This window comes from Silurus meridionalis, chromosome 24, assembly GCF_014805685.1.
Source record: "Silurus meridionalis isolate SWU-2019-XX chromosome 24, ASM1480568v1, whole genome shotgun sequence".
Classification (NCBI taxonomy): domain Eukaryota; kingdom Metazoa; phylum Chordata; class Actinopteri; order Siluriformes; family Siluridae; genus Silurus; species Silurus meridionalis.
Genome location: NC_060907.1, coordinates 1334271 through 1350196, shown reverse-complemented (window position 1 = coordinate 1350196; position 15926 = coordinate 1334271). Strand labels below are relative to the sequence as shown.

At 45.8% G+C, this 15926-nt stretch overlaps 1 protein-coding gene across 1 annotated transcript; it reads left to right on the top strand.

Moving 5' to 3' along the window:
- The first annotated feature begins 2604 nt into the window (after positions 1-2604).
- On the top strand, positions 2605-11159 carry tmed1b (transmembrane p24 trafficking protein 1b). The gene is made up of 4 exons (XM_046837579.1): positions 2605-2894; positions 7518-7615; positions 7863-8049; positions 9993-11159. The coding sequence occupies exons 1-4, from the start codon at positions 2721-2723 to the stop codon at positions 10209-10211; spliced, it is 678 nt and encodes a 225-aa protein (XP_046693535.1). The 5' UTR covers positions 2605-2720; the 3' UTR covers positions 10212-11159.
- Positions 11160-15926: the final 4767 nt, after the last annotated feature.

Below are 15926 nucleotides of genomic sequence, written 5' to 3'. Positions count from 1 at the left end.
TTTGATTTGTAACACTATAACAGTTCTGATCTGTAACACTATAACAGTTCAAATCTGTAACACTATAACAGTCCTGATCTGTTACACTATAACAGTCCTGATCTGTAACACTATTACAGAGACCTGATCTGTTACACTATAACAGTCCTGATCTGTAACACTATAACAGTCCTGATCTGTTACACTATAACAGTCCTTATCTGTAACACTATAACAGTCCTGATCTCTAACACTATAACAGTCCTGATCTCTAACACTATAACAGTCCTGATCTCTAACACTATAACAGTCCTGATCTGTAACACAATAACAGTCCTGATCTGTAACACTATTACAGAGACCTGATCTGTTACACTATAACAGTCCTGATCTGTAACACTATAACAGTCCTGATCTGTAACACTATTACAGAGACCTGATCTGTTACACTATAACAGTCCTGATCTGTAACACTATAACAGTCCTGATCTGTTACACTATAACAGTCCTGATCTCTAACACTATAACAGTCCTGATCTGTAACACTATAACAGTCCTGATCTCTAACACTATAACAGTCCTGATCTCTAACACTATAACAGTCCTGATCTCTAACACTATAACAGTCCTGATCTGTAACACAATAACAGTCCTGATCTGTAACACTATTACAGAGACCTGATCTGTTACACTATAACAGTCCTGATCTGTAACACTATAACAGTCCTGATCTGTAACACTATTACAGAGACCTGATCTGTTACACTATAACAGTCCTGATCTGTAACACTATAACAGTCCTGATCTGTTACACTATAACAGTCCTGATCTCTAACACTATAACAGTCCTGATCTGTTACACTATAACAGTCCTGATCTCTAACACTATAACAGTCCTGATCTCTAACACTATAACAGTCCTGATCTGTAACACTATTACAGAGACCTGATCTGTTACACTATAACAGTCCTGATCTGTAACACTATAACAGTCCTGATCTGTTACACTATAACAGTCCTGATCTGTAACACTATAACAGTCCTGATCTGTAACACTATAACAGTCCTGATCTCTAACACTATAACAGTCCTGATCTGTAACACTATTACAGAGACCTGATCTGTTACACTATAACAGTCCTGATCTGTAACACTATAACAGTCCTGATCTGTAACACTATAACAGTCCTGATCTGTTACACTATAACAGTCCTGATCTCTAACACTATAACAGTCCTGATCTGTAACACTATGACATAAGTTTACATGTCCAGATGTTGACTCACACCTGCAGCTTGTGAAGTGTGTGTGTGTGTGTGTGTGTGTGTGTGTGTGTGTGTGTGTGTGTGTGTGTGTGTGAGAGAGAGAGAGTGTGTATATTCTGTCACCTAGTGACAGATTACCAGTACTGCATTTACTCACTAGCATTATTTCAGCAGCAATTCTGCTCAGTAACTCATCATGTCGAATCTTTATGAGAAGGTTGTTATGTAAAGTTAATATTAAAACATAATAATCTGAAATATGAAGATTATCCATTTCAAATACAATTTATCAAGTACACATGAACCAGTGTCACATCCTGAATTAGCTTGTTAGGAAGTTGGGGTTGGAGTGTGGGGTGAGCCAGGATACAATCCCCTGGAGCAGAGTGGGGGTTAAGGGCCTTGCTCAAGGGCCCAACAGTGGCAGTTTGGCAGTGCTGGGGGCCAAACACCAGTTCTAATCAATAACCAAAGCTTAACTACTAAGCCACTACTGCCCCATTACACTACATAATAACATTACATTACTATTATGACTGCTTTCAAGGTTTCATATTCATACAATCTCAGGAAGTTTCTCCATGATACACTCACCACTGGATCACTCTTTAGAGATATAAATACAACTTTACATCTCAGTAAAGCTGCTTGTTTAAAGTTCATTCCTAATAAAACTGAAGTGATAAGACATAAAAATACAAACTTTTCATGAAGAGAAGACAGACAGACAGACACAGACAGACACAGACAGGCAGACAGACAGACACAGGCAGACAGGCAGACAGACAGACAGGCAGACAGACAGACAGACACACAGACAGACAGACAGACAGACAGACAGACAGACAGACAGACACAGAGACACAGACAGACAGACACAGACAGACAGAAAGGCAGACAGACAGACAGACAGACAGACAGACAGACAGGCAGACAGACAGACAGACAGGCAGAAAGACAGACACACAGACAGACAGACAGACAGACAGACAGACAGACAGACACAGAGAGACAGAGAGACACAGACAGACAGAAAGGCAGAAAGGCAGACAGACAGACAGACAGACAGACAGACAGACAGACAGACAGACAGCAAATATTATGCTTTTAAAGCAAAATATTTTTAAGAAATTAAAAGAAAGAAAGAAAGAAAGAAAGAAAGAAAGAAAGAAAGAAAGAAAGAAAGAAAGAAAAGAAAAGGTTGTATACTGTGTACAAACATCACATTTGTAATTCTGTACCACTTGATTGATGATTTTATTGATTTATTAATTGGTGTATTTCTCTTACAGATTTCCGGTTTAAGTGAACCGTCGCGAGGGGCGGACACTCGGTGAATTCTGATTGGCTGCTGAAAGCGGAAGTGTAGCGTGAAAGAAAGCGGAAGTAATGAGACGATTCACGGCGAACCCGAGTTGAAGAAACTTCCGGCTCTGAGGTTTGGAAGTTTTGGAGTCTTGGAGCAGGTTTCCGGCCATGGCTTGGACACAGAAGATCTACAGGACGGTGCTGTTCGCGCTTTGGGCCTCGGTAATGTCCGCTTTTAACCCGAGTGAGGACAGCGAGCTGACTTTCCTGCTTCCTGCTGGAGCTTCCGAATGTTTCTTCCAGACCACGCAGAAAAACGGAACCCTGGAGGTCGAGTACCAGGTACCTGCTTTTATACACTACATCAAGACTGTCTAGTGGACATGATCACTATTTAAAGTGTAGGAGATCACTAGGTAGAGCGCAAGATCACTAGTTACAGGGCAGGATATCACTAGGTAGGGGGCGTGAGAACACTAGGTAGGGCGCTGGAGATCACTAGTTAGGGCGCTGAAGATCACTAGTTAGGGCGCTGAAGATCACTAGGTAGGGGGCGTGAGATCACTAGGTAGGGGGCTGGAGATCACTAGGTAGGGCGCTGGAGATCACTAGGTAGGGGGCGTGAGATCACTAGGTAGGGCGCTGGAGATCACTAGGTAGGGCGCTGGAGATCACTAGGTAGCGCTGGAGATCACTAGGTAGGGGCTGGAGATCACTAGGTAGGGGCGTGAGATCACTGGGTAGGCGCTGGAGATCACTAGGTAGGGGGCTGGAGATCACTAGGTAGGGCGCTGGAGATCACTAGGTAGGGCGCTGGAGATCACTAGGTAGGGCGCTGGAGATCACTAGTTAGGGCGCTGAAGATCACTAGGTAGGGGGCGTGAGATCACTGGGTAGGGCGCTGAGATCACTAGTTAGGGCGCTGGAGATCACTAGTTAGGCGCTGAGATCACTAGGTAGGGGGCGTGAGATCACTAGGTAGGGTGCTGGAGATCACTAGGTAGGGGGCTGGAGATCACTAGGTAGGGCGCTGGAGATCACTAGGTAGGGGGCGTGAGATCACTAGGTAGAGCGCAAGATCACTAGTTAGGGCGCTGGAGATCACTAGGTAGGGCGCTGGAGATCACTAGGTAGGCGCTGGAGATCACTAGGTAGGGCGCTGGAGATCACTAGGTAGCGCTGGAGATCACTAGGTAGGGGCTGAGATCACTAGGTAGGGCGCTGAGATCACTAGGTAGAGAGCTGGAGATGACTAGGTAGAGCGCTGGAGATGACTAGGTAGGGCGCTGGAGATGACTAGGTAGGACGCTGGAGATGACTAGGTAGGCGCTGGAGATCACTAGGTAGGCGCTGGAGTTCACTAGGTAGGGCGCTGAGATCACTAGGTAGGGGCGTGAGATCACTAGGTAGGGGGCTGGAGATCACTAGGTAGGGGGCTGGAGATCACTAGGTAGGGCGCTGGAGATCACTAGGTAGGCGCTGGAGATCACTAGGTAGGCGCTGGAGATCACTAGGTAGGGGGCGTGAGATCACTAGGTAGGGCGCTGGAGATGACTAGGTAGAGAGCTGGAGATGACTAGGTAGAGCGCTGGAGATGACTAGGTAGGGGCGTGAGATCACTAGGTAGCGCTGGAGATCACTAGGTAGGGGCTGGAGATGACTAGGTAGGACGCTGGAGATCACTAGGTAGGGCGCTGGAGTTCACTAGGTAGGGCGCTGGAGATCACTAGGTAGGGGGCGTGAGATCACTAGGTAGGGTGCTGGAGATCACTAGGTAGGGGGCTGGAGATCACTAGGTAGGGCGCTGGAGATGACTAGGTAGAGCGCTGGAGATGACTAGGTAGGACGCTGGAGATCACTAGGTAGGGCGCTGGAGATCACTAGGTAGGGCGCTGGAGTTCACTAGGTAGGGCGCTGGAGTTCACTAGGTAGGGCGCTGGAGTTCACTAGGTAGGGCGCTGGAGATCACTAGGTAGGGTGCTGGAGATCACTAGGATCACTAGGTAGGGCGCTGGAGATCACTAGGTAGGGCGCTGGAGATCACTAGGTAGGGGCTGGAGATCACTAGGTAGGGCGCTGGAGATCACTAGGTAGGGCGCTGGAGATCACTAGGTAGGGCGCTGGAGATCACTAGGTAGGGCGCTGGAGATCACTAGGTAGGGGGCGTGAGATCACTAGGTAGGGCGCTGGAGATCACTAGGTAGGGCGCTGGAGATCACTAGGTAGGGCGCTGGAGATCACTAGGTAGGGCGCTGGAGATCACTAGGTAGGGGGCGTGAGATCACTAGGTAGGGCGCTGGAGATCACTAGGTAGGGCGCTGGAGATCACTAGGTAGGGGCTGGAGATCACTAGGTAGGGCGCTGGAGATCACTAGGTAGGGGGCGTGAGATCACTAGGTAGGGCGCTGGAGATGACTAGGTAGGGCGCTGGAGATGACTAGGTAGGACGCTGGAGATGACTAGGTAGGGCGCTGGAGATGACTAGGTAGGGCGCTGGAGATCACTAGGTAGGGCGCTGGAGATCACTAGGTAGGGCGCTGGAGATCACTAGGTAGGGCGCTGGAGATCACTAGGATCACTAGGTAGGGGCTGGAGATCACTAGGTAGGCGCTGGAGATCACTAGGTAGGGCGCTGGAGATCACTAGGTAGGGCGCTGGAGATCACTAGGTAGGGCGCTGGAGATCACTAGGTAGGGGGCGTGAGATCACTAGGTAGGGCGCTGGAGATCACTAGGTAGGGCGCTGGAGATGACTAGGTAGGACGCTGGAGATGACTAGGTAGAGCGCTGGAGATCACTAGGTAGGCGCTGGAGTTCACTAGGTAGGCGCTGGAGATCACTAGGTAGGGGCTGGAGATCACTAGGTAGGGCGCTGGAGATCACTAGGTAGGGCGCTGGAGATCACTAGGATCACTAGGTAGGGCGCTGGAGATCACTAGGTAGGGCGCTGGAGATCACTAGGTAGGGCGCTGGAGATCAGTAAGTAGGGCGCTGGAGATCACTAGGTAGGGCGCTGGAGATCACTAGGTAGGGCGCTGGAGATCACTAGGATCACTAGGTAGGGCGCTGGAGATCACTAGGATCACTAGGTAGGGCGCTGGAGATCACTAGGTAGGGCGCTGGAGATCACTAGGTAGGGCGCTGGAGATCAGTAAGTAGGGCGCTGGAGATCAGTAAGTAGGGCGCTGGAGATCACTAGGTAGGGCGCTGGAGATCACTAGGTAGGGCGCTGGAGATCACTAGGTAGGGCGCTGGAGATCACTAGGATCACTAGGTAGGGCGCTGGAGATCACTAGGTAGGGCGCTGGAGATCACTAGGTAGGGCGCTGGAGATCACTAGGTAGGGCGCTGGAGATCACTAGGTAGGGCGCTGGAGATCAGTAAGTAGAGCGCTGGAGATCACTAGGTAGGGCGCTGGAGATCAGTAAGTAGGGTGCTGGAGATCACTAGGTAGGGCGCTGGAGATCAGTAAGTAGAGCGCTGGAGATCAGTAAGTAGAGCGCTGGAGATTACTAGGTAGGGCGCTGGAGATCAGAAATAACTTTATAGATAAAAAGTAAAGTCTATCTATTAGGAGTTTTCCTGAAACAAGATTTACCTGGTTAACTGCTTTATCACAAAATACGACATGAAGCTGTGAATAGGTGAAACCCTAACATCATCTTGTGAAGGAGGAGGTTTGTGATAAGAGCTGTGTGTTTAGTGGGTGGAGTGGGTAAAGAGCCCTATCCAGGTCCTGCTTCAAATCCGGAGTCACATCAAACCAGCTGTGGTGGGAACGTGTTTGGTAGCTTCCAGATGTTTGCTGTGCGTCGGAGCAGGAGTGTGAAGCAGCTGATTGGGTCAGGATGGAAAGGGAAACGATTACTGATAGTATCTTTGAGCACAGGATATGGTGAGGCTGCTTCAAGAGTCGAGTCTCAAACATAGAAATCTTCAATCTCACCACATCTCCTCTGACTTCAATTATCAGAGTGACATGAGGAAGAAAATTTAAAAGAAACCAGACTCCTCATTACCGGAGTGTGTCTGAATAATCTACATCGATCAGGCAGAACATTCTGACCACTGACAGGTAAAGTGAAGAACACTGATGATCTTCATCATGGCACCTGTTAGCGGGTGGATTTATTTATTAGGCAGCAGGTGAACATTTTCTCCTCAAAGTTGTTAGAAGCAGAAAAATGTTTGAGTGTAAGGGTCTCCAAAACTGCAGCTCGTGTGAGATGTTCCTGGTCTGAATCTATCAAAAGTGCTCCAAGAAAGGAACAGTGGTGAATCGGCGACAGGGTCCTTGGGGACGAGGATGCACGTGAGGAGCGAAGGCTGGTCCGTGTGGTCCGATCCTCCTGTAGCTCAAATCTGCTGAAGAAGTTAATGCTGGTGAAGATGGGCGGGTCAGGGAAAGGAGACCAACACAATAGTAGGCAGGTGGTCCTAATGTAATGCTGATCAGTGTGTATTATCCCCTTCTATCGCTGTGTTGAAGTTCTGAACTGTTCACCTCCACAGTGATCTCATGTAGCTGAGATGAACGCTGGTCTGTGATTTCCTCCTAAGCGAACGTCGCTTGCACAGGAAAGGGAACCTAAGTGTCAAATGAACCCAGGGTCTTCTCCTATTGGTCGAAAACCAGGGTCCGGGTGCTGAGTTATGCTTGTACATGGGACGTGTGAAGATCTAATCTGGGTCTAATCTGATTCGAGAGCAGCGAGAGCAAACTCAGAGTACACGTGGCTGTGCTCATCATCACAACAATAACAGAGTTCTGGTGAACGCAACGTCTCTCTTTTTACGTTTGTGTTCCGTATTCAAATGAAACCCTGATCACTTCAAATGTCACGTTCCTGCGTCTTCCGGAACGTGTCGTATAGACGTCAGTGCTCCCTGTGACTGCCATCTGTTTACGTGTTACAAAATTAGTCCTAAACTTTTTTTTTAGTGTGTGTGTGTGTGTGTTGTGTAGGTGATTGCCGGAGCAGGTATGGACGTGGACTTCTCCATCATCTCTCCTCAAGGCGTCCACCTGGCCTCAGAGTTTCGCCGCTCCGACGGAGTTCACATGTGCGTTCTGATTGGCTCTCACGGTTTCTGCCCACCAACCAAAATATTCTTCTGATAAAGTATATTGAATATATTTAAATACTGTGGACATGAAGGATCTGGATTAGTGTCATGAATATTCATATATAGGGTTTAAGCTGTTAGTGCAGTGCAGATCGGACAAATCAGACTGCAGTGTTACTCTAATGAATGGAAAGTCTTCACTGAAATACCTGATGAATGTATATTTGGATGATGGTGTGTTCAGGATCGAGTCTACTGAAGCAGGAGATTACCAGATCTGCTTCGACAACAGCTTCAGCCGCTTCTCTGAGAAGATGGTGTTCTTTGAGGTCATTCTGGAGAACGCAGCCAGCGATACAGCGGGAGAGGATGACTGGATGGGGCTCGGGGAACCGGAGAACCTGCTGGAGTACAAGCTGGAGGACATTCGGGTAAAACAAAATGACAGTCAGAGAAACATCCAATAATATCTTGTACATTGTTCTAATCACAGACCAGAGGATGTAAAGAGGAGCAGCGTGTAAACGCTAAAATACTGAACACGACTCATTTACATTTAATCAACCTAATACATACGTTTAAAACTGGAGAACCACTGACTCAGCTTCTACTGTATATCCTCATCAGTGTGAACAGTGAATTGTGATTGGCTGGAAGGAGTTCAGGTGTGAATATTGGATTGTGATTGGCTGGAAGGAGTTCAGGTGTGAATAGTGGATTGTGATTGGCTGGAAGGAGTTCAGGTGTGAATAGTGGATTGTGATTGGCTGGAAGGAGTTCAGGTGTGAATAGTGGCTTGTGATTGGCTGGAAGGAGTTCAGGTGTGAATAGTGGATTGTGATTGGCTGGAAGGAGTTCAGGTGTGAATAGTGGATTGTGATTGGCTGGAAGGAGTTCAGGTGTGAATAGTGGCTTGTGATTGGCTGGAAGGAGTTCAGGTGTGAATAGTGGATTTGTGATTGGCTGGAAGGAGTTCAGGTGTGAATAGTGGATTGTGATTGGCTGGAAGGAAGTTCAGGTGTGAATAGTGGATCGTGATTGGCTGGAAGGAGTTCAGGTGTGAATAGTGGATTGTGATTGGCTGGAAGGAGTTCAGGTGTGAATAGTGGATTGTGATTGGCTGGAAGGAGTTCAGGTGTGAATAGTGGATTGTGATTGGCTGGAAGAGTTCAGGTGTGAATAGTGGATTGTGATTGGCTGGAAGGAAGTTCAGGTGTGAATAGTGAATCGTGATTGGCTGGAAGGAAGTTCAGGTGTGAATAGTGAATCGTGATTGGCTGGAAGGAGTTCAGGTGTGAATAGTGGATTGTGATTGGCTGGAAGGAGTTCAGGTGTGAATAGTGAATCGTGATTGGCTGGAAGGAGTTCAGGTGTGAATAGTGAATCGTGATTGGCTGGAAGGAGTTCAGGTGTGAATAGTGGATTGTGATTGGCTGGAAGGAGTTCAGGTGTGAATAGTGAATCGTGATTGGCTGGAAGGAGTTCAGGTGTGAATAGTGAATCGTGATTGGCTGGAAGGAGTTCAGGTGTGAATAGTGAATCGTGATTGGCTGGAAGGAGTTCAGGTGTGAATAGTGGATTGTGATTGGATGGAAGGAGTTCAGGTGTGAATAGTGGATTGTGATTGGCTGGAAGGAGTTCAGGTGTGAATAGTGGATTGTGATTGGCTGGAAGGAGTTCAGGTGTGAATAGTGGATTGTGATTGGCTGGAAGGAGTTCAGGTGTGAATAGTGGATTGTGATTGGCTGGAAGGAGTTCAGGTGTGAATAGTGGATTGTGATTGGCTGGAAGGAGTTCAGGTGTGAATAGTGGATTGTGATTGGCTGGAAGGAGTTCAGGTGTGAATACTGGATTGTGATTGGCTGGAAGGAGTTCAGGTGAATAGTGGATTGTGATTGGCTGGAAGGAGTTCAGGTGTGAATAGTGGATCGTGATTGGCTGGAAGGAGTTCAGGTGTGAATAGTGGATCGTGATTGGCTGGAAGGAAATTCAGGTGTGAGTTCAGAGCGTTGAACACGCAGGTAGTTTGCGTTTGTCATTTGAATTAAAATAAACGCGCTGCTTATAAACACCTGTAACCATAGAAACATCCAGTTCCATCCAGTGTGAGGTGGCGATTGTACACATTACCTAATGACCTCACTGAGCTCCATGGAGGAGTTTAGCATCTGGTGGAACTTGTGGGGATTTTGAAGTAAATCATTAGCCCAAGACTGGATTTCTGATTAGAAACAGCATGTGACTGCACTAGGACTTGGATCAGATTAGATAAATATCGTCAATATTAGAGTCAGCATCTTCTGTAGATTCATTAAAAAGAGTGATGAATTTGAGCTGTGTGTGATATCTCAAACCTCACTTCATCTCCATGCAGGAGTCGATCGAGTCTGTGCACCGTCACCTGGAGAAAAGTCGGCAGATGCAGACGGTGCTGAGGGCATTCGAGGCTCGAGATCGTAACCTGCTGGAGAACAACCTGTGGCGGGTCTCCTTCTGGTCCTGTACCACGTTAGTAGCTATGCTTGTGGTTGCAGTCACTCAAGTCTACACGCTACGCCGCCTCTTCGACGACAATAGAAAGGTCCGATCCTGAGGACACGCCCCCTCCAAGGAATCTGTACTCATGGTGGAAGTGTCTGGAGCGCAGCCTGATACCTGTAAAATGACTCGTAGTGTAAAAGTGCCTTAAACATGCGGTGGCAGCTGCAGGATCAAACATGGCATCGTCCTCCATTTCCTCGGACCGTTGAGAAGAACCGCCGTACTTCCTGAGCAGCACCATGTCGGTCCGCTTTATCACGAATAACATGACGGCAGTGACCGGGTCACGTCAGCCCAACACTGCCCTGATGTTATTCGTGATAAAAACACGGCCTTCTGTCACCTTTTATACAACATTATTTTTTCAAAGTGAATGTTTTTAATGTCACCGATTTACTGCTGGGAAAATATAAATGGTTATAGGGATGAAATGCAAACATTGAGAGAAACATTGAAATGCGAAGCCAGAGGATCAAAATTCCAACACAGCTGAGAGCCGCACACTGATCTTAACCCCCAAAAGTACCATGGTACGAGTTATGAGCCAGTAGTGGAATCATCTAGCAGGTAGCACATTAACCCTTTTCCCCTTCAGCTCCACTGAAAACGCTTCTGTAGCTGAATGTTGTATAAAATGTAGTACTTCAGGGGAAAATGTCATTTAGCCTGATTTATGTCTGGGAAAAAAAGTACAATAATGTTTCAGGTTCAATAAACTGATGAATAAAATAATGAATAAATTCAACACAGTTGAAGGAGAAACATCACTGGACTCTTTCCCACCTCATTGCCCTCATGTTTACTCCTGTAGCTTATAGAGTGAACCAGACATCTGGGACCGGTCCATAAATCCAGAACTTCAGTGCACTGATAGTGGTAGTGGGACATTGGGACATTGGTGGTGGCGTTTGTGTGGTCGTGGTACATGTTTTTATTCATTAATCAAACATCTCACCATCATTTCTGTTTTCCAAATCAGTAAATAAATGAACAAACTGTATAGTGAGTCTGCCTTCATTAGTAAAACACACTGAGCTGCTCGGTATACAGTGTCATCATGGAACCAGAGAGAACACAAAGTGGAAGCTGGAAGGACTTTTCTTCTCTGGATGACGGAAGGAGGGATTTGAGACCTAAGAACTTGTTTCAGGTTCTTTGTCTTCCATTTGACTTTTTTTGAGCTGTAAGGAGGGGTGGAGTCTGCTGGATCGACAGTGTACAAGGTTTCTGCAGGTTTCACAAAGTTAAATTTAAGACTTTTTTTTAAAATGATGATTCTTCTTTCACCTTCTCCCATTAGGGGGCGCCACAGCAGCTCATCCATCTCCATAACCCCCTCTCCTTTACATCTGCCTCTTTCACACCAACTACCTGCATGTCTTCCCTCACCACATCCATAAACCTCCTCCTTGGTCTTCATCTTTTCCTCCTTCCTGGTGGCTCCATCCTCAGCATTCTCCTACTGATATACTCCATGTCCCTCCTCTGCACATGTCCAAACCATCTCAATCTCACCTCCCTCACCTTGTCTCCAAAACGTCCTACATGTGCTGTCCCTCTAATAAACTCATTTCTAATCCTGTCCATCGTCGTCACTCCCAACGAACATCTCAACATCTTCAGCTCTGCTACCTCCAGCTCCACCTCCTGTCTTTTACTCAATGCCACTGTCTCTAAAAGACTTTTTAAAATGATTTAAAATGAAATGTAAAACCTGTATCATGATGTTCCGTTTCACGTCTGTGGTACAAGCTGAGAGATTCGTGCCAATAACAGGAAGCTGATTGGCTGTTGCATGTTGGTCTCATCTGTAGTCGTAACACAGCGAATTATATTTGGACCTACAACTACAAAGAACTACAACACCATTGGAAAGTGCTGGGAGCAATTCAGTGGGCATGATGTCACGTTATATGGACATCGGAAAATCAAGACCTTTTAAAAAACTAGAAAACTTTTAAAAGTCCTAAATTAAGACATGAATGTAAAACAAACTAAGTTCATCAGGAAGCTGGGGATGTTCTACAGATAAAGAATGAAGAATGGGAGTGGGGCATCTAGCTGAAAAGATCATGTGCTGAACATTAACTTGGTCCTACTGTCCATGTGCCTTTCTAACTGCTGCTAAATATTAAACATCTCTTCCTGGCTTTCAGGAACTCTACACTGACTGTGTGTGTGTCTTTAGTGTAAAACCACTTCCTGTTTATCTCAGGATACATGATGTTCTCACAGTGATGTTCTCACAACGTACCATCGTAAAGTCTGATCATTAAACGGCAGAACGTGTAGACAAAGAAATAAGCATCAAAAATATTTCCAAGAGTAAAATATCACTGAAAGTTCATGTGGTTCTTCTCCAAACTGTTATGTGGAACATCGCAATTTTCCCCAAAAACTTGAATTCCCAAAACATTGTTCCAGCATGACACAGAGTAGACATGGTTGCTGGAGTGGAAAAGCTCAAGTGACCTACACGAAGCCCTGACCTCTTCAATCCCAGTAAGACTGGAGACTCCTTACCTCTTAACCTGAGTGTGAATGTACTGATGGATGAAGGAGACACCACATGTCTATAGGCTGCACCAGATGTTGGTAAGAATCCATGCAGAAATCAAACCACACATCAAGTTATGTGTAATGATGTGAAATGACGGAGACAAAAAAATGTTGAACACGATGTATTTAATACTCAGCATCTTCTCAGGTGGGATTTTAACCCATTCTTCTACACAAACACTTGTCAAATCTTGAATGTTCTGTGGCCTCCGCTATTAACTCTGATCTTTAGTTTTTTCTTTAGATCCTTAATAGGATTCAAGGCAGGTGATTGGCTGGAACATTCTAGCAGCTTTATTTTCTTTCTCTGAAACCACTTGAGTTTCCTCTCTTTAAAACAATTGTACCTGCTACAGTAAGTCCAGGTCTTTTTAAAGCTCTCCACAAGTGGTCCTTGGCTCTTGGACAACTCTTCTGATATTCTTTTCACTCCTCTGTCAGAAATCTTGTGAGGAACACCTGGTCATGACCGGTTTATGATGAAATCATGTTCTTTCCACATCTGGATTATGGCCCCAACAGTGCTCACTGGAACATTCAGAGGTTTAGAAATCCTGCTGTAACCAATGCCATCAGCATGTTTTGCAACAATGAGGTTGTGAAGGTCTTGAGGAAGCTCTTAGTTTTTACCCATCATGAGATGTTTCTTGTGTGACACTTTGGTCAAGGAACACGTTTATACAGGCCATCAGTTTGGTCTGCTTCTATGTGTGGGCTGCATGGGTTGTTACCAACATCTGATCAAATTTTCATGTCAATCGCACCTTTAGAAATATATTTACTGAGAAATATAGTGACGTGTTCAAGACCTGTTTCACCTGCTGTATATGTACTGTATATCACACAACAATCAGCCATAACATCTTTTGCTGCTAAAACAGTCGTGACTCGTCGATCCTTAACATCATGAACTTCTTCAGCAGTTTGAGCTACAGGATCTCGTCTGTTGGATCAGACCACACGGACCAGCCTTCGCTCCTCACGTGCATCAATGATCCTCATCACCACGACCCTGTCGCCGGTTCACCACTGTTCCTTCCTTGGAGCACTTTTGATTCTGACCACTGCAGACCAGGAACATCTCACACGAGCTGCAGTTTTGGAGACGCTCTGACCCAGACGTCTAGTCAAGTCAAGAGTCAAGTCAAGAAGCTTTTATTGTTATTTTAACCATATATATGTGACGCAGTACACAGTGAAATGAAACAACGTTCCTCCAGAGCATAGGTGTCCTCGCCACATAAAGTGCATGTGTGCAAACAGTGGTGCAAACAGTGCAAAGACAACACAAGACAGTGCAAGACAACACAAAATAGCTCCGCCAGTAAACCTGTTGTAACAAAACAAAGTAAACCGTAGCAAAAATGTAAAAAAAATTGTGCAAAGAGCAAATAGCAGCAGTCCAGGAGGATGTGCAAAAACACCATGTAAACAGTTTATGGTAATAAAGTGATGTGAGTGAATCTGTACTGAATCATGGATGTGCGAAGTGGGTACGAGTGTGTGTTTGAGTCCGGGTTGTACAGATCAGTTCCACAGTTGTGTGTGTGTGTGTGTGTGTGTGTGTGTGAGGGGTGTATGAGGGGTGTGTGTGGTCGTCCACAATGCTGTTTGCTTTGTGGATGCAGCGTGTGGTGTAAATGTCCATGATAGAGGGGAGAGAGCCTCTGATGATCTTCTCAGCTGTCCTCACTATCCTCTGTAGGGTCTTGTGATCCGAGACGGTGCAGTTCCCAAACCAGGCAGTGATGCAGCTGCTCAAGATGCTCTCAATGGTCCCTCTGTAGAACATGGTCAGGATGGGGGGAGGGAGATGAGCTTTCCTCAGCCTTCTCAGGAAGTAGAGACGCTGCTGGTCTTTCTTGGTGATGGAGCTGGTGTTGAGTGACCAGGTGAGGTTCTCCGCCAAGTGAACACCAAGGAATTTGGTGCTCTTGACGATCTCCACGGAGGATCCATCGATGTTCAGTGGAGAATGGTCACTCTGTGCTCTCCTGAAGTCCACAACCATCTCTTTAGTTTTGTCAACGTTCAGAGACGGGTTGTTGCTCCACACCAGGCTGTTAACCATTGCGCCTCCTCTCTTTATGCTGACTCATTGTTCTTGCTGATGAGACCCACCACGGTCGTGTCATCTGCAAACTTGATGATGTGATTTGAGCTGTTCATTGCTACACAGTTGTATGTCTGACGTCTAGACGTCTAGACATCACAATTAGTCAAACTTGCTCAAATTCTTAAGCTTGCAGATTTTTTCTCCTTCTAATGTTCACCTGCTGCCTGATAAATAAATCCACCCACGAACAGGTGCCATGATAAGGAGACCATCAGTGTTCTTCACAGTGTTCTTTACTAGAATGTTAGAATGTTATGTCATAATACCTGATCTGTGTACACATCTGTATTACGACAATTGAGTCTAACAAATTAACTGTACCAAAATTAACCCGAACTGTGGCTTAAAATCCAATGTACATATAAATATATACATATACAGTGTCTCACAAACACCCCTCACATTTCAGCAACCAGTTTAGTGTCTTCTCAATGGACAAAACTATAGAAATGAAACTTGGATATATATTTTAGTGTCAATGTTCAGTTTGTACAGATTTACTGTCCTCTAAAAATACCTGGCAACCAAAGAGAGAACACCCTCAGTGATAACAGAACCAGCACCAAGTGATACCAGTTTCCAAAAGTTTTAAACAAAAGCTGTGAAAACTCATGTACATATTTCAGCAATAATCAGCAATTTTTCTTTTTGTTTATTTTTAACACGTTTGCAAACATGTCGAAGAACATAAAGAAACGTGGAAAAAGTGAAGCTCTGTGAATATTTTCAGCACGCAATGTATGTGGGCAGGAAAAACACACACAGTCACATGACACGGAGCTGGGTCAAAGGGTTCCATTACACTGAATATCTCCAGCATTATAGACTATAGACCTGAGAGAGAGAGAGAGAGGAGAGAGAGAGAGAGAGAGAGAGAGAGAGAGAAGAGAGAGAGAGAGAGAAAGAGAGAGAGAGAGAGAGAGAGAGAGAGAGAGAGAGAAAGAGAGAGAGAGAGAGAGAGAGAGAGAGAGAGAGAGAGAGAGAGAGAGAGAGAGAGAGAGAGAGAGAGGAGAGAGAGAGAGAGAGAGAGAGAGAGAGAGAGAGAGAGAGAGACAGAGAGAGAGAGAGAGAGAAAGAGAGAGAGAGAGAGAG